At 44.9% G+C, this 20053-nt stretch overlaps 1 protein-coding gene across 3 annotated transcripts in view; it reads right to left on the bottom strand.

The window, feature by feature from the left end:
- The window catches only part of vac14 (vac14 homolog (S. cerevisiae)), a 363248-nt gene that overhangs the window by 295805 nt on the left and 47390 nt on the right, over positions 1 to 20053 (bottom strand). For all 3 annotated transcript variants that reach the window (XM_087996063.1, XM_043707329.2, XM_043707330.2), the window contains 5 exons: positions 19333 to 19440; positions 18749 to 18858; positions 9281 to 9387; positions 8085 to 8219; positions 5560 to 5709 (listed from right to left, as the gene is read on the bottom strand). In XM_087996063.1, coding sequence (XP_087852189.1) covers positions 5560 to 5709; positions 8085 to 8219; positions 9281 to 9387; positions 18749 to 18858; positions 19333 to 19440 — 610 coding nt within the window. The remainder of the gene's footprint in view (positions 1 to 5559; positions 5710 to 8084; positions 8220 to 9280; positions 9388 to 18748; positions 18859 to 19332; positions 19441 to 20053) is intronic.

Below are 20053 nucleotides of genomic sequence, written 5' to 3'. Positions count from 1 at the left end.
CCTTCCTCACTGTTGTGTTCATGTCCTCTTTAACTAGCAGGGTACTCCACCTCATTTTCCTCTTTGTCTGTCCTTCCTAAAACTGAAAACCCCGAAAATTCAGTTCCCAACCCTAGTCACCCTGCAGCCATATCTCTTACTACAATACAACCTTGGTTATCCGAACACCAATTATCCAAATTTCAGACTATCCGAACAAGATCTCAAGGTCCTGATGCTTAGGCTGCTCCCTGCGGCCATCAGATCAGTTATCCGAACAAAATAATCCCCACCCGTATCATTCAGATAATATATCCCATATCATATCAGTCATGTCTAGTTGCATGACCAATTAGTCAACTTTATTGCAAATACTCCACATATTAAGACACAAAGCCTTAGTCTCAACTTTTTTTAAAAACATTTTTAGTTTCATGTTATTTTGCATTGATTCTTGCTCTTGAATTATCACTTTTAAAAAAAAATCCCCTATCTTCTGTTTTCTTCCTTCATTTCCCTGTCTTGTTTGCCAGTATAGGTTCTCATCCCTTTGCCATTTTAGTTCAAACCCTTCCCAATTGTAATAGCCAACACTCTTCCCAAGACATCAGCTCTGGTCCTGCTCAAATCTAACTTGCCCACCTTGTAGTGGTCTCCCTGCCTTCAGAATGATCTCAATGCCCCAGGAATCTGAAACCTTTTTCCTCACACTATTTCTCTAACCACATATCAATCTGATCTATCCCACTATTTCTACTCTGGTTAGATCAGAAGTCATATGATACCAGTTTATAGTCCAACAGGTTTTTATTTGAAATCTCAAACTTTTGGAGTGCTGCTTCGTCAAGTGAACGGCACTTCATCTGACTACTGACTTTGTCCACTCCAGGTCAACATGAGCACCTCCACAATTTACTCTGAAGGAAAAGTAATTTTATTTTCTTCAGGCTTAAAATAGCCTTTACTACAGAGAACAGAGAGAAGTCCTGAGTTGGCGGAGATCTGAAGACTTCTCACTATGTTGTTCACAGTCCCAAGTTAGTTCTCTACCCAAGAGTCAATCACATTGGTGTTGGTAGGCAGAAGGCATTTGTCATCGAAGATTGGTCTGTGGGCTAGTGACCAATCAGCTACACGTTGCCAGACAGATCTCCATTTGTACACGGCCTTTCGGCTCCAGCTTATCTGCAAACTACACTTCAATTACTGCTTGAAGCAGCAGCTATATAAACGACGATCACAATGAGGGCTAGATTACTAGCTTTCAAAAACATGCAGCAATCCTTGGGTTTTAAACAGTTCTTTCCTCATTTCAGTCACAACTTGAAAATACAGAAAATAAAGTCATTGCAAATGACAGAGTAGGTGTGAGGGTCCAACTGGCATCCTCTGTTCTTACATTCAAATGACCGTGCATGAAATAAAGAGATTGTGAAGGGACTGTATGTAGAAGAGTGCTGGGGCACACATATATGAGAGAGAAAAACTCTCAATTACTCAGCCCATTACTACAATACTCAATGACATTGATTGAGCTCTTTAAGACAGCATGGTCTGTTGCAGATCTACCAAGTGGGCTTAATACTCATGCCCACTCTACTGAAATCATGACTTCACATGCTGAATTTTCAACTCAGCCTCCCTTTTGAGATCTCTCATTTCCTTAAGTGACCATGACTAATTTCCAAATAGCTAGCACACTCACAGGCATCACTGGGTAACAGGAGATAGTAAAAACTTAGAACAGCTTTAAAACATGAAGGTGCATCAATTTGACAATCAATCTGGGAGCCACAGAGAAGAATGGCATGTCAGAATTTGAGATTGAAGCTTTTCAACCACCTTTTTTCCACAAGATATTCATATGTGCACTAAATAATCTTGATAGCTGAAATTAAGTAGTTGTTTCAAGACTTAGAGGTGAGCCGATACTGCCACCTACTGGATGCAAGACTGACTGTAGTAATTTCTCACTTCCCTGTGACTATTTAATCCATTGCGACCCAGTTCAAATTCGACAACTGGCAATTAAATAGAACCAGAAGCACAAAGACACCCCAAGGCAGTTCACAGAAGTATTGTCAGAAATTAATGGATTTGGACCACGAGAGCAATGGACAGCGAATGCCAAAGAGGTAGGTTTTAATATTGGACTAAATAGAGGGACATGATGATGATGGAGGGGTTTAATCAAGAAATGGCAGGCTAGTGGGTGCAGACAGCTGAAAGCCCAGCTGCCTTACTGTCCAATTAATCACATCATAGCTGAACAGTGAAAAGTTCTTCAGTTTGCAGAAACTGAAAACCCAAAGCCAAGCTCAAACATTCTACAGCTGCGCCCCTTCAAAGTGGTTACTTGATGAATTGTGGCATCAGCTCTGAATCAATAACGCGGGCTTTAAAACTCCAGGGCTGAATTGATTCAGGATGCCAGCCTTCCCAGTTTGCAAACCTTCTCCAGCACCTCAAGCCCACAACACTGGAAACCTCTCCACACAGTTCTACCCTTCTGCGTTTCCCACACCCCCCCACCTAGTGTCCATCACAGCCATATCAGCAATTTCTTCACTCAACCTCACCACTCTCCCTCCACCTCTAAGACTCCCCATAAAATGCAGGGGAGGGGGTGTTGGGTCCTCAAGCCCAGAATAAGTAGACTTTGTCTTAAATTCTAATTTTCTTTTTTTTTGTTATATTATTGTGGAAGGACTGTTATGCTGAACTTTTCCTCTCTATTTTTCTGATTGACTACAGTGATTTTGTACTATTAAAGATCTGTAATGCTGGACTTTTTACACTCTTCCTCCCCCGTTAAGAATTTGTACTTAAGAATCTGCACCTAGATATCTTTGTATCTAAGATGTGGCGCCGTTAAACTGGCAAGTGGTAAACGTTTCACTGCACTCATGTGATTACGTGTGACAACAAGGCTAATTCTATTCAATCCAATTTCACCCAGCAGCCAAGAGAGTGTCTGAGGCAGTATTAGGCCATACAGATCTCAATCACACTTTAGTCACCTCTTTGGTCTGAGGGTGCAGTGACAGGATAAAGAGAGAATGCCACTGATCCGAAGTGGAATCCATGTCCCCTCAGGCAAGCACTTTGGTGAGAGGGGGCAAGGACCAAATCATTGTTGGTTGCTATCCTTTCCCCAGTTGAAGATACTGCCTCCTGGAGAGACACTGGAATTTCTATCAGTGAAGTTGAACCCAATGAGAAACTAGTATTTTCCGCAAAGGATAAAAGATAGTTTGGGGGGTGGTGGGGAGGAAGAGCAGAATAGAAAATGAATATGAAGAGCCTCACGTTCACAGATTAAATGAGCATATTAGTCACAGCATTCAAACACTCAGCCCACCATACCCGTGACAGGCTATCAAATCAGGTCAACTCTTTGCAGGAAGCTAGGTGACATTTTTCTTTTCAGGTAGAAATCAAATTTCCTTTTGAAAGTCACTTATGAAGCTGTTTTTGCTGCACTGTCGGGCAGCGTATTTCAGAACACTAAGACTTCTCATTCTCCCTCCTGGCTTTTTGACAATGACTTGGAAGAACAATCGCTGAGGCACAAAAACTAACTGCATCATTTACACACACCAGGCACAGCGTCCTCATTAACATGCATTTCAAGGCTGCGTATTCCTGTGAAATAATGATTCTCTACACCTGGCCCACGTCTAAAGGTTCATTTATAATAGTTCTTGACGCACAACAATACCACTTCTGCATAATTAACGGTCCAAATGGGAACTTCTATTCCTGATGAAGGGCTTTTGCCCGAAACGCTGATTTTCCTGCTCCACGGATGCTGCCTGAACTGCTGTGCTTTTCCAGCACCAATCTAATCTAGAATCTGGTTTCCAGCATCTGCAGCCCTTGTTTTTACCAAATCGGAACTTTGTAGATAAAGATGTTTTACAACCTGCAGTGTCTCCCTCCATCACTACACCCAAGTTAGCTAAAGCAGCATGGAACAGGATAGCACCAGAGAAACTCTCTCGCTAACGTAACGAGTGTTAAGTGACTTCTGGGACTCTACACTTGCAGATTTTGGGCACTTATTGTAACTATTTCATGAAAGCATGAAGTGTGCTGGATTAGAGAAGTCTGCAAGAGGAACACTAATGAGAGACATCCTGATTGACAGTATACACCAGTGTTTCTATGATGGGGTTAGTATCATAGGGCTTCCTACTCTTCCCTTTACTGTAAAGGACCACTTCGACATCAAGGACCCCACCAGAGAGTTTACACACTAGGGTTCAATTCAAATGTGGTCACACACGTTAACTGGCCAAGTGGAACTCAGGAAAACACTCAGCTTGTAAATTTCTTCTGAAAACTCAGTGTAAAAACATAATAACGTGGCGATCAGGAGGGGACAGTCTCTCACTCCATCGAGATACACTTCACATTAGCTTGACTATCTGATATTAACTCCAATCTCCATGTACAGCGTATCATCCGCCGTCATTTCCGCCACCTCCAAACGGACCCCACCACCAAGGATATATTTCCCTCCCCTCCCCTATCAGCGTTCCTTAAAGACCACTCCCTCTGTGACTCCCTCGTCAGATCCACACCCCCCACCAACCCAACCTCCACTCCCGGCACCTTCCCCTGCAACCGCAGGTGGTGCAAGACTTGCGCCCACACCTCCCCCCTCACCTCACTCCAAGGCCCCAAAGGAAACTTCCATATCCGCCACAAATTCACCTGCACCTCCACACACATCATCTATTGCGTCCGCTGCACCCGATGTGGCCTCCTCTATATTGGGGAGACAGGCCGCCTACTTGCAGAGCGTTTCAGAGAACACCTCTGGGACACCCGGACCAACCAACCCAACCACCCTGTGGCTCAACACTTCAACTCCCCCTCCCACTCCACCAAGGATATGCAGGTCTTTGGACTCGCCAGACCACAACAACACAACCGTTGGAGGAAGAGCGCCTCATCTTCCGCCTAGGAACCCTCCAACCACAAGGGATGAACTCGGATTTCACCAGTTTCCTCATTTCCCCTCCCCCCACCTTGTCTGAGTCAAATCCCTCGAACTCAGCACCGCCTTCCTAACCTGCAATCCTCTTCCTGACCTCTCCGCCCCGACCCCACTCTGACCTATCACCCTCACCTTGACCTCTTTCCACCTATTGCATTTCCAACGCCCCTCCCCCAAGTCCCTCCTCCCTACCTTTTATCTTAGCCTGCTGGACACACTTTCCTCATTCCCGAAGAAGGGCTTATGCCTGAAACGTGATTCTCTTGTTCCCTGGATGCTGCCTGACCTGCTGCGCTGTTCCAGCAACACATTTTCAGCTCTGATCTCCAGCATCTGCAGACCTCACTTTCTCCTATCTGATATTAACTGTCTGGGCTCACCGGGGAGAGAATGCTGCCACAGTAAGATGGTAAGTAGCTGCCAACACCAGACAAAACTCTCAAACTCATTCATCAGTTGGGAAGAGCAAGTGATTTGGAATCACCGTATTTCATACCCACATCTAGTCAGACTTGCAATTCCAAACTGAACCAGCTTCTTATGTGATACACGGACAGTGAACAATGATCACTTACGGTCAGAGGAGTTCTTGCGGCTGGAGGAGGACTCATCAGCCGTGCCATCTAGCTGCTGCAGCATGAACTGTCTGATATTGTCACCATCATCCTCTGGCATAATCAGCTTCATCAGGGTCTGGTTACACACGTTTGCCACCTCCTTAATACCTGGACTTTGAATTAAGGAGAGAACGCACCAAGAACTGTAAATAAAGGAGGACAAGATTGTACAGCAAATAACATGAGAGACAGCAACCCACAGTGTGCTGTGGAAGGTTAGATCGCATGGAATCTCGGAGGAGCTGGCAAACTGGATACAAATTTGGCTTGATGGTAGGAAGCAGAAGGTAATAGTGGAAGTAGAGGCCTGTGGCTAGTGGAGTGCCTCAGGGATCGGTGCTGGGCCCATTGTTGTTTGTTATCTATATCAATGATTCGGATGAGAATGTACAAGACATGATTAGTAGGTTTGCAGATGACATTAAAATAGGCGGTATCGTAGACAGTGAGGAAGGTTATCAGAAATTGCAGCAGGACCTTGATCAGCTGGGGCAGTGGGTCGAGAAATGGTAAATGGAGTTTCATATAGATACGTGTGAGGTCTTGCATCTTGGAAAGTTAAATCAAAGTAGGAGTTTCATGGTGAATTAAGGAGTGTAACGGAACAGAGGGATCTTGGCGTTCATGTTTATAGTTTTCTGAAAGCAGAGTCCAAATAGACGGGGCAGTGAAGAAGGCTTTTGGCACACTGGCCTTCATCAGTCAGGGCACTGAGCATAGAAGTTGGGAAGTTATGGTGCAGTTATACAGGACATTGGTGAGGCCGCACTTGGGAGTATTGTGTTCAGTTTTGGTCACTTTGTTATAGGAAAGAAAGAGTGCAGAAGAAATTTACAAGAATGTTGCCTAAACTGAATGGTCAGAGTCACAGGAAGAGGTTGGTCAAGCTAGGGCTTTGTTCTTCAGAGCATACAAGACTGAGGAGGGACCTGGTAGAGTTGTACAAGATCATGACAGCCACGGATAGGGTGAATGCACTCAATCTTCTTGCCAGGGTTGGGGAGTTGAGGAGTAGAGGGCATCAGCTTAAGGTTAGAGGGGAAAGAATAAAAGGGAACCCGAGGGACAACTTTTTGTTCCCCAGAGGGTGGTGTGCATGTGATTGAGCTGCCAGACGTGTTTGAGGCAGGTACATTAACATTTAAAAGGCATTTGGACAATACATGGAGAGGATAGGATTAGAAGGATGTGGGCCAAGTGCAGGGAAATGAGGTTAGTGTGGATGGACAGTTTGCTCAGCATGGATCAGTTTGGGCCAAAGGGCCTATTCTCCATTAGTACACTGAGTTTCTGAGACAGAACGACCAAGTGTTAACCTTCTGGCTCAGAGGGTGCTGGCAGGAATTTTGGGGACAGTAATGTCATTATCCTCCACTTAGGACTCGGCTGGCCTCTAGAACAGGACCAGCTAATGCTAATAAGGCTGACAGCAGCCATAGGAAGGAGTTCCAGCCTGTATTTGACACCATCTTTGCTTCATTCCCAACATTACCTGTCACCACAGCACACATGGGGCTGTGAGCATTATGAATTGGGAAACAGATGGAAACAAAGGAAGACGTAATCGGGCAAAAGGCTAATGATTCTTAGTTTGTCTACAGAGGTCAGGAGATGATGGCTGGACAGCACAGTGGCTAGCACTGCTGCCTCACACCACGAAGGACTCAGGTTCAATTCCACCCTCGGGTAACTGTGTGTAGTCTGCATATTCTCAGTGGCTGCGGGGGTCTCTCTCTGGGTGCTCAGTTTTCCCCTCTCACTCTGTAGATGTACAGGTAAGGTGGTTTAGCCATGCTAAATTACCCATAGTATCCAAGGATGTGCAGGCTAGATGGATTAGCTATGAGAAATGCAGGATTACAGGGACACGGTGGGGCGGGGGGGGGTTCACTGTGAACCTGATGGGCCAAATAGCCTGATTCCACATTGTAAGGATTCTATGATTGTAAAAAAGTGATTTGGCACAGTTCTGAATGAGACAGAAGGAAATGTTTCCAAGCCGGAATGGAAGACGAGAGACAATATGCAAACTGGGGGAGGGTAGGTTCTTACAAACTACTGATCATTATCGGGTTCACTGATGTCTTTTAGGGAGTGAAATGTGCTGCGCTTACCTGGTCCAGCCTCCATGTGACTCCTGACCTACAGCAGTGTGGTTCCTACTGAAATGCCTTTTGAAATGGCCAAACATGCCACTCAGTTCAGGGGCAATTAGGGATGGGTGTCAAATGCCGGGGATGCCCACATCCCAATAAATAAATACCTATAAGAATTGCCCGTGGGGAAATGACACCCAATTTAAATACTGTCCAACAAATACCTCAGTTACAGATTAGGTCAGTAGGAGAGAAACTAAAAAGTTGATGAAAAGTTATCATGCAGCAAGTCCCAAGAAAGGCACTGCTGTAAAACCCATAGACTCTTCTGTCACACTAAAGGCGTAACCAGAGATGGGTTCGGTGTCCAACTCGAGAAAAGGATACTCTTCTTCCTGTCATCGTAGGAGAGGCAGGGTAGAACAGCTGTCAGGATTCCTGAAGAGTAGGGCAGCATCGCACGACCAGCTAACTGAATGAACTCCCTCATCCAAATCATTGCAGTCAGTTGAATCAAGTCATCTGTGGCAAGCAAGAAAGAACAGACAAGGCAGCATGACCATGGACTCTCTCTGCGCCCTGGCTCAATGAGAGACAGTAGCTAAAAGCTGACGTTGGCGGAGTTTAAACTTCGCGTGCTGTTCCGAGACAGACAGCGTGCTTTTCTGATTTGAGAACACCGTCAGAGCTGAGGAACTCCATTAAGCACTTTCAAGTCCGGCTTTGAATGATCAGACTAAAACCCCTTCTGTTTGGCCCGTGCTGCAAACAGCTCCGATGAACTAGGATTAAGAAATTGGCTGCTGCCAGCTCCTAAGACCAAAGAACATTCCCCAGCTCTGTAAATGTGGTTTGAAAGCCCACACTTGGCTTCAAAATTCAAGTCAGAAGAATAACATCTTTCCTCAACACCCAACACAACCTCCAGTTTAGTATAAATCAGCAAAGTGTGAATAATTCTTCAATATGGATTGACAGTTAGACTGAGACTTCGAATTCCATTTCACTTGTCCTTACAACAAGCAGCAGAGGACTTTCCCCCAAGTCAGGACGAGATTAGAACTCAGGCTTTCCCAAGCTGAAGGGACACTGCGTTTAACACACTGCACCATTTTGGTCTGCAGTCATTTCCATATTACAAAGTCTAGCTTCAAACAAAACACCATTTTTAGAATCTGTTACCTTCACAGAAATATTTGGAGAGCCAGCACAGCCAGAGTGGGTCAAATGGCCTAATTCTGCTCCCCTATAACAATTGCATGAATTCTTAGCTCAGACATAAAATTTTAACAACACATTTTTGTTCATAAACACAATTATTAACAGATGAAAGCAATATTAATTTTTAACCTTAACAGCAAGCCGTGTTGCTATAACAGCTAGGAGTTCAAGAGAATAGCAAGAATGTGAATTCACTACCATGTGCAGCGGCTCAGGCCATTATTTGACTGGATTGGTTATTGTCACGTGCGAGCGTGGGTGGTAATGAGAATGGGGAAGAGAAAGTGATGGGTGGGGAAGACATGAAGGTGGGAGTCAAAAGTGGGGGGCAAGAGGATACAGCATTGTGAAACGAGACTCACCAGAGGCCTGGCAGTGGATGACCAAGATGTTGGCCATTTCAGCAAATTTGACCCTCGAAGGGTTTCTCTTGATCTCTTTCAAAAACTCAACAAGGACAGTCTCACACCTAGAGGCAAGATAAAAATGTTATCCAGGAATTCTGCAGATCAACTTGCAGCCGGAAAGCAGTAAATACAGAATCATCTCACCCTGAGCTTCTAACGATGACTTCACCGAACCGTGCAGGTCAGTAAAGCTGCAGGATTAATCAGTAGCCTGTGCTGAGTTAGCTGATCAGATCTAGCCATGTGCAGGGATAAAAACTACCTTCAGCATTCAAAGTTTGTGAGAAGATTTGTAGCTCGGGTGCTCGTTATTGTGGTTCTGTTCGCTGAGCTGGGAATTTGTGTTGCAGACGTTTCGTCCCCTGTCTAGGTGACATCCTCAGTGCTTGGGAGCCTCCTGTGAAGCGCTTCTGTGATCTTTCCTCCGGCATTTGTAGTGGTTTGAATCTGCCGCTTCCGGTTGTCAGTTCCAGCTGTCCGTTGCAGTGGTCGGTATATTGGGTCCAGGTCGATGTGCTTATTGATTGAATCTGTGGATGAGTGCCATGCCTCTAGGAATTCCCTGGCTGTTCTCTGTTTGGCTTATCCTATAATAGTAGTGTTGTCTCAGTCGAATTCATGTTGCTTGTCATCTGCATGTGTGGCTACTAAGGATAGCTGGTCGTGTCGTTTCGTGGCTAGTTGGTGTTCATGGATGCGAATCGTTAGCTGTCTTCCTGTTTGTCCTATGTAGTGTTTTGTGCAGTCCTTGCATGGGATTTTGTACACTACATTGGTTTTGCTCATGCTGGGTATTAGGTCCTTCGTTCTGGTGAGTTGTTGTCTGAGTGTGGCTGTTGGTTTGTGTGCTGTTATGAGTCCTAGTGGTCGCAGTAGTCTGGCTGTCAGTTCGGAAATGCTCCTGATGTATGGTAGTGTGGCTAGTCCTTTGGGTTGCGGCATGTCCTCGTTCCGTTGTCTTTCCCTTAGGCATCTGTTGATGAAATTGCGCGGGTATCCGTTTTTGGCGAATACATTGTATAGGTGTTGTTCTTCCTCTTTTTGTAGTTCTGGTGTACTGCAGTGTGTTGTGGCCCTTTTGAATAGTGTCTTGATTCAACTTCTTTTGTGTGTGTTGGGGTGGTTGCTTTCGTAGTTCAGGCCTTGGTCTGTGTGTGTGGCTTTCCTGTATACCTTTGTGGTGAATTCTCCGTTCGGTGTTCTCTGTGCCATCACATCTAGGAATGGGAGTTGGTTGTCCTTTTCTTCCTCTCTAGTGAATCGGATTTCTGTGAGTGTGGCGTTGATGATCCGGTGTTTGTTCTCTATTTCTGTGTTTTTAATGATTACAAAGGTGTCATCCACATATCTGACCCAGAGTTTGGGTTGAATTTGCGGTAAGACTGTTTGTTCTAACCTTTGCATTACAGCTTCTGCTATGAGTCCAGAGATGGGTGAGCCCATGGGTGTGCCGTTGATTTGTTCATATATTTGGTTGTTGAATGTGAAGTGTGTTGTGAGGCACAGGTCCAGTAGTTTGAGTATGCCGTCTTTGTTGATAGGTTAAATGTCCTGTTTTCTGTTCTGTACGTCCAGCAGGTTGGCTATTGTTTCTCTGGCTAGGGTTTTGTCGATAGAGGTGAACAGTGCCATTACATCGAATGAGACCCGGAAAGAACTATACTAGCCAAGGGACTCAACTACAACCACAGGGACGACAAGACAGCAGACTTCCTAGCAGCACTAGATTGCACACTCAGGAACAATGCACTGACAGAAGAGACACAACAAACAGTGAGACAAAGTATCGTACCCCTGATAACAAGGAAAAGACAAACACATAACTTCAACACCAAGGAGAGGGAAGCACTAAGAAACGATAAGAATATAATCATACTACCAGCAGACAAAGGCAGAATGACGGTCATCCTGGACAAAGCAGACTACATCCAAAAAGCACAACTACTTGCAGATACCAACACCTACCAAAAGAGGGAGTTTGACCCCACCCCACAGCTCATCAATAGGATAAACAACACACTGAGGAACCTACAAAAAAACGGACAGATAACCAGGTCGGACCTACAGAGAATGAAACCTGAAAGCAACAACACCCCCAGATTCTATGGGCTACCTAAAGTACACAAACCAGACATCCCACTCAGACCCATAGTATCACTACCAGGGACACCATCACACAAACTGGCTAAAGAACTACAGCAGTAACTGAAACACTTGATCAGCGGATCCAGACACTCTATACAATCAACACAGGAATTCTTGGACATCATCAGAAATATACACATAGACAAGGAAGAAACTATGGTCTCATTCGACGAAACGGCACTGTTCACCTCTATCGACAAAGCCCTAGCCAGAGAAACAATAGCCAACCTGCTGGACGTACAGAACAGAAAACAGGACATTTAACCTATCAACAAAGACGGCATACTCAAACTACTGGACCTGTGCCTCACAACACACTTCACATTCAACAACCAAATATATGAACAAATCAACGGCACACCCATGGGCTCACCCATCTCTGGACTCATAGCAGAAGCTGTAATGCAAAGATGAGAACAAACAGTCTTACCACAAATTCAACCCAAACTCTGGGTCAGATATGTGGATGACACCTTTGTAATCATTAAAAACACAGAAATAGAGAACAAACACCGGATCATCAACGCCACACTCACAGGAATCCGATTCACTAGAGAGGAAGAAAAGGACAACCAACTCCCATTCCTAGATGTGATGGCACAGAGAACACCGAACGGAGAATTCACCACAAAGGTATACAGGAAAGCCACACACACAGACCAAGTCCTGAACTACGAAAGCAACTACCCCAACACACACAAAAGAAGTTGCATCAAGACACTGTTCAAAGGGCCACAACACACTGCAGTACACCAGAACTGCAAAAAGAGGAAGAACAACACCTATACAATGTATTCGCCAAAACGGATACCCGCGCAATTTCATCAACAGATGCCTAAGGGAAAGACAACGGAACGAGGACATGCCGCAACCCAAAGGACTAGCCACACTACCATACATCAGGAGCATTTCCGAACTGACAGCCAGACTACTGCGACCACTAGGACTCATAACAGCACACAAACCAACAGCCACTCTCAGACAACAACTCACCAGAACGAAGGACCTAATACCCAGCATGAGCAAAACCAATGTAGTGTACAAAATCCCATGCAAGGACTGCACAAAACACTACATAGGACAAACAGGAAGACAGCTAACGATCCGCATCCATGAACACCAACTAGCCACGAAACGACACGACCAGCTATCCTTAGCAGCCACACACGCAGATGACAAGCAACATGAATTCGACTGGGACAACACTACTATTATAGGATAAGCCAAACAGAGAACAGCCAGGGAATTCCTAGAGGCATGGCACTCATCCACAGATTCAATCAATAAGCACATCGACCTGGACCCAATATACCGACCACTGCAGCGAACAGCTGGAACTGACAACCGGAAGCGGCAGATTCAAACCACTACAAATGCCGGAGGAAAGATCACAGAAGCGCTTCACAGGAGGCTCCCAAGCACTGAGGATGTCACCTAGACAGGGGACGAAACGTCTGCAACACAAATTCCCAGCTCGGCGAACACAACTACCTTCAGCATTCAAGATAAGGATGGGGAAAAGGATCCAGCAGTCTGAACAGTAAATAAAGACCACTTTTTTTTCAATAATCCCTGCAGACGTATAGGATCTGACATTATACCTTTCCCAAGAAAGGGATTTTGTAAAATATCTGCAAAGCATTGTGGCAAATTACACATCCCTGGACTGTGGTCATGGGCGCCTTTGCCGGGAACATGGTGGAATTTCGCAAAGATTTCCCTGTTGGAGCAACACTATTCATATCCAACGGGTCTTGCAAAACACCTTCTTGAGCACAATCAACTTTTCCAATGAAACGTGCCTCTAAATTTCTCTGCATAACCTCACGTGCATGATATTTAAACAAGTTCTGAGTGGTATGTTGCACGATGGTTCACAGCTCTACACGTTTATAGCTTAACAAGAACATTATACACAACCCATAACCCGCTCTCTGGACAGCCGAATCATGGTTGGATCAATCTCGTTGCACTCCCCATGGGCAAACGCCACTAGCATGTTAGGTCATATAGCCACTTGCACCTGAAAGGTTTCCCATGTTCCAAGTAGCCTCTCTCAATCAACCTGCAGTTTCAACCCTTTTGCAGGAGTGCCTCATACCTTCACCAATTCCCCATTCTATCTCCAGCTGGATGGCAACCAGTGAATCAGCCAACACTTCCTTGCTTGATTCAGCATGACATGTCAATTTGAAGTGGTCCTCCCAATGTGTTCTGCAATCTATCTAGCAACAGAGCCCACTTTGACAGGCCGATACAATCACTGTATCCAATCGGGCAACACTCGTCATCCTCGTCTGAGCATGTAAGCTACCCGTTAAGTAGGAGTAATATTGATTAAAGAAATTAGCATACTGAATTAGCAATCTGACCAAGGTTTAGAACATGGAATATAACAGCGCAGTACTGGCCCTTCGGCCCTTGATGTTGCGCCGACCTATGGGACCAATCTGAAGTCCATCTAACCTACACTACTCCATTCTCGTCCATATGCCTATTCAATCACCATTTAAATGCCATTAAAGTTGGCGAGTTTACTACTGTTACAGGCAGTGCATTCCACGTCCCTACTACCGAGTAAAGAAACTACCTCTAACATCAGTCCTATATCTATCACCCCTCAATTTAAAGCTAGCCATCACCATCCTAAGCACCTATCTAACCCTCTGATTATATGTCTCAATCAAGTCACCTCTCAACCACCTTCTCTCTAACGAAAACAGCCTCAAGTCCTTCGGCCTTTCCTCGTAAGGCCTTCCCTCCATACCAGGCAACATCCTAGTAAATCTTCTTTGAAGCTTCCCCATCCTTCCTATAATGCGGTGACCAGAACTGTACGCAATACTCCAAATGTGGTCACACCAGAGTTTTGTACAGCTGAAGCATGACCTCCTGGCTCCGAAACTAAATCCCTCTGCCAATAAAAGCTAACATACAGTATGCATTCTTAACAACCCTATCAACCTGGATGGCAACTTTCAGGGATCTAAATACCTGCACACCGAGATCTCTCTGCTCATCTACACTACCAAGAATCTTACCATTAGCCCACTGTCCACACTATCTAACCCTCTGATTATCTTATGTCTCAATTAAGTCACTTCTTAACCTTCTTCTCGCTAACAAAAACAGCCTCAAATCCCTCAGCCCTTCCTCGTAAGGCCTTCCCTCCATACCAGGCAACATCCTAGTAAATCTCCTCTGCATCCTTTCCAAAGCTTCCACATCCTTCCTATAATGCAGTGACCAGAACTGTACACAATACTCCCAAGTGCAGTCGCCGAGACAGCTGTAGCATTACCTTGTGACTCTGAAACTCAATCCCTTTACCAATAAAAGCTAACACACGTATGCGTTCTTAACAATCCTATCAAACTAGTGGCAACTTTCAAGGATCTATGCACCTGGACATCGAGATCTCTCTGCTCATCTACATTACCAAGAATCTTACCACTCACCTATGATTCTGCATTCCTGTTATTCCTTCCAAAGTGTATCATCTCACACTTTTCCACATTAAACTCCATTTGCCACCTCTCAGCCCAGCTCTGCAGCTTAACTATGTCTATCTGTAACCTACAACATCCTTCAGCACTATCCACAACTCTACCGACCTTAGTGTCATCCGCAAATTTACTAACCCATCTTCCTATGCCCTCATCCAGGTCTTTTATAAAAGTGACAACCAACAGTGGACCTTAAACAGATTCTTGCAGTACCCCACCAGTGACAGAACTCCAGGATGAATATTACCCATCAGCCACCACCTTTTGTCTTCTTTCAGCTAGCCAATTTCTGATCCAAACTGCCATATCACCCTCAATCCCTTGCTTCCGTATTTTGCGCAATAGCCTACCATGGGGAACCTTATCAAATGCCTTGCTGAAATCCATATACATCACACTGACTACTTACCCTAATCCACCTGTTTGGTCACCATCTCAAAGAACTCAATAAGGTTTGAGGGGCACGGCCTACCCTTCACAAAACCATGCTGACTATCCCTAATCAACTTATTCCTTTCTAGATGATTATAAATCCTATCTCTTATAACCCTTTCCAACACTTTATCCACAATTGAAGTAAGGCTCACAGGTCTATAATTACCAGGTTGTCTCTACTCCCCTCATGAACATGGGGACAACATTTGCTATCCTCCAGTCTTCTGGCACTATTCCTGTAGACAATGATGGCATAAAGATCAAAGCCAAATGCTCTGCAATCTCTCCCCGGGCTTCCCAAAGAATCCTAGGATAAATCCCATCTGGCCCAGGGGACTTATCTATTTTTACACTTTCCAGAATTGCTAACACCTCCTCCTTGTGAACCTCAATCCCGTCTGGTCTAGTAGCCTGTATCTCAGTATTCTCCTCAACAACATTGTCTTTTTCTAGTGTGAATATTGACGAAAAATATTCTTTAGTGATTCCCCATCTCCTCTGACTCCATGCACAACTTCCCACTACTATGCTTGATTGGCCCTAATCTTAGTCATTTTTTAATTCCTGATATACCTATTGAAAAGCCTTCGAGTTTTCATTGATCCTATCCACCAATGACTTCTCATGTCCCCTCCTGGCTCCTCTTAGCTCTGTCTTTAGATCTTTCCTGACTAACTTGTAACTTTCAAGTGCCCTAACTGAGCCTTCACATCTCATCCTAACAGAAACCTTCTTCCTCTTGACAAGCGATTCAGTTTCCTCGGTAAACCACGCCTCCCTTGCTCGGCCACTTCCTCCCTGCCTGACTGGTACAGACTCATCAAGGACCCGCAGAATCTGGTCCATGAATAAGCTCCACATTTCAATTGTGCCCATCCCTGCAGTTTTCTTCCCCATCCTAGGCATCCTAAATCTTGCCTAATCGTATCGTAATTACCTTTCCCCAGCTATAACTCTTGCCCTGCGGTATATACCTATCCCTTTCCATCACTCAAGTAAACATAACCGAATTGTGGTCACTATCACCAAAAGTGCTTGTCTCCCTCCAAATCTAACATCTGGCCGGGTTTGTTGCCCAGTACCAAATCTAATGTGGCTTTGCCCCTTGCTGCCCTGTTTACATACTGTGTCAGAAAACCTTCTTGCACACATTGGACAAAAACTGACCCTTTTAAAGCATTTGAAGTATAGTATTCCCAGTCAATCTTTGGAAAGTTAAAGCCCTACCCTATCGAGGATCACCTTTGCTATCCTTTCCTCTACATCTCTGGAACTATTTGGAGGCCTATATAAAACTCCCAACAGGGTTACCTCTCCTTTCCGGTTTCTAATCTCAGCTCATACCACCTCAGTAGACGAGGCCTCAAATGTCCTTTCTGCAACTGTAATACTGTCCTTGACTAACAGCTCCTCACCACGCCCTCTTTTACCATTTTCTCTGTTCTTACTGCAACATCTAAATCCCGGAACCTGCAATAACCATTCCTGTCCCTGCTCTACCCATGTCTCTGAAATGGCCACAACATTGAAACCACAGGTACCAACCCATGCTGCAAGTTCACCCACCTTATTCTGGATGCTCCTGGCGTTGAAGCAGACACTGTTCAAACTAACTTCTCGATTGCCAGTGACATCTTGAAATCTTAGTTGTGAATTCACTACTCTCAACCTCCTATATACCCTGACTACAATTTCGGTTCACATCTCCTTGCTGAATTAGCTTAAACCAAGAGCATTAGTAAATTTCTCCCCCCCAGGATATTGGTACCCCTCTAGTTCAGGTGAAGACCATCCTGCTTGTGGAGATCCCACCTACCCCAGAAAGAGCTCCAATTATCCAAGAATCCAAAACCCTCCCTCCTGCACCATCCCTGGAGCCACATGTTCAACTCCTCTCTCTCCCTATTCCTTGCCTCACTAGCATGCGGCACGGGCAACAAACCAGAGACAACAACTCTGTTCATCCTAGCTCTAAGCTTCCATCCCAGCTCCCTTAATTTCTGCCTTAAATCACCATCTCTCTTCCTACCTATGTCGTCGGTGCCGATGTGGACCATGACTTGGGGCTGCTCCTCCCCACCTCAAAGATCCCGAAAACACGACCAGAGACATCACGGACCCTGGCACCTGGGAGGCAACACACCAACTGAGAGAGTGTCTCGTCCCCACAGAACCTCCTATCTGTCCCCCTAACTATGAAGTCCCCAATGACTACTGCTCTGCTCCTCTTCCCCCTTCCCTTCTGAGCAGCAGGGACAGACTCTGTGCGAGGGGTCTGTGCCTCACTGCTTTCCCCGGTAAGTCATTCCCCCCCCCCCCCAACAGTATCCAAAACGGTATACTTATTGTTGAGGGGAATGGCCACAGGGGATCCCTGCACTGCCTACCGGTTCCCTTTCCATCCCCTGACTGTAACCCATCTGCCTCTTTCTTGTACCTGAGGAGTGACTACCTCCCTGTAACTCCTCTCAATAACCCCCTCTGCCTCCCGAATGATCCGAAATTCATCCAGTTCTAGCTCCAGTTCCCTAACGCGGTTTTCCAGGAGCTGGAGTTGGGTGCACTTCCCGCAGATGAAGTCAGCAGAGACACTAGTGGTGACCCTTACCCCCCACATTCTGCAGGAGGAACATTCAACTGCCCTAACCTCCATGCCCACTATTCTAAATTTCCCAAAGAGACTTGAAATATAAGGAATAAAAAATAAACTCGTTACCTTACCAATCTGGTGCACAGAACTTTTTTTTTGGTTAGAGGAGGAGGATGGGTGGGAGACACTACCCGAGTAGTGTTTCGGGTAACACAACCACACAAATATATGACTTCCCAGAAGTCCTTCGCTCCTCCCTCGCACCTCTCAGCAAACAGAGGCCCTGATGCCTGAAGTAAGGTTTTTAAACAGTTAGACTGACCTTCCCAGAAGTCCTTCGCTCCTCCCTCACATCTCTCGGCAAATGCTTATGAAGTAAGTTTCCAGTTAAAACGCCGTGGACCTACTTTGTATTGAAATTCTCTCTCAATTGCCGCATCTTGCCCCTTTGTCCTGACAGGCACTCATTAACCAATGTGCTGCTCCACTTAGATGAAGCTGGTTTTGATCAGCCTATCGTGGAGTTGGTTACTTTTGACTGCAATGCAACATTAGAATAAACTTCAATCAATTGCATTTGAAGGTTTGCAGTAACTGTTACGGGTAGCATTAGGAAAGGTCAACACCATACCACAGCTGTGGCTTCCTAATTCTGAGCATCCTGAGATATGATATTTACAGCTCACATATGGATGAGCACACCATTTAAGAAAATGAACATGACTGACACAGGTCGCCGACACTCACATTTTACGGATCTCTCTACTGTTATCACCAAGAATCTGAAACAGTCCATCCAGGATTTCTGGCAAATATTCCAGCAAGTTAATATCAGGAACACATTCCAATACCAGGATCTGCGAAGATAATCAAGCTTGAAAATAGTACAAAAGCAGGCAACGCTCAGACATAGCCACACCAAAGTCCCAAGAGTATCTAGTAGTTCAGATTTAAATTCAAATCAAGAATGCGAATCTATCATTATATTTTGAGGCATGAGGGGAAATTGGATTAAAAACTTTGTGATGCAAATTGAGCTGGTCACTAATGTCAGTACAGGAGGTGAGTGCTGAACAGGTCAGGTGCTAGGAATGTCAGCAGGAACAGCGCTCATATTGGATACCATCTGCTCCACCTCGTTCAGTCAGAAGACCACGGTTGTGAATAATACATTGGACTAGTCGTCAGCTAGAATTTGCTGCCCAAATCAATGCTGCTGGACCAGCAGTAGAAAAGTTACCTTCCTCCTCAGTTTTAAAATACTTTGAACCACTGGTTCAAACTGCTGATTTTACCAGCACACATAGAAAGAAGTGCTTTTGGGAACTTACCCAGGAGATGATGAATTGTCTTGCATACTGATTGTTGGAATAAATTCGCTCTCTCAAGAGGGGGACAAAGGCCACAAGGTCAAATTTGGAACTTTCTGTGACAATATCCTGTGAAATAAGAAATGACAGCAGGATTTAATCACCCATCGTGGACTAAATAGATATTGGGTATGACAGCTAAGGTATACTACATTGACATTAAACATTTCATATGTAGAATGAAATAAAAAAACAACTTCATAACTCCATGTGAAGAAATCACATCTTGAAAGATCTCAAAATAATCAAAAACCAGAAACCATAATAGAAATTGCTGTAAAAACACAGCAGGTCTTGTAGCATCTGTGGAGAGAAAGTGAAGTTAATGTTTTGGCTTCAACTACCCGACTTCAGAACAAAAGAAGTATCACTGAATCTGAAATTCTGACACTGCTTTCTCCCACAGATGCGGCCAGATCTGCTGATTTTTTCCCAGTAATTTCTGATTTTCTTTCTGATTTCCAGCAGCCTCAGTTCTTTAGTTTTTAAGATCAAAAACCACATGTATCAGCATTGACAAACTGAAATTCTGTGCGACGGTCTTGCATGAAACTGGCTGGGTGCTGTCAAAGGGGAATTAAAAAGGTGAGACAGGGTTTCAAACACACAACACTCTGTATTCCCTTTGGTCTTCCCCCATATTCCACATGTACTTTGAGACATTATAAGTGAGACATTATAC

This window comes from Chiloscyllium plagiosum, unplaced genomic scaffold (genome assembly GCF_037043375.1).
Source record: "Chiloscyllium plagiosum isolate Xiang-an unplaced genomic scaffold, Cpla_swu_hap1 HiC_scaffold_17, whole genome shotgun sequence".
Taxonomy (NCBI): domain Eukaryota; kingdom Metazoa; phylum Chordata; class Chondrichthyes; order Orectolobiformes; family Hemiscylliidae; genus Chiloscyllium; species Chiloscyllium plagiosum.
This window is presented reverse-complemented; position numbering and strand designations above follow the sequence as displayed.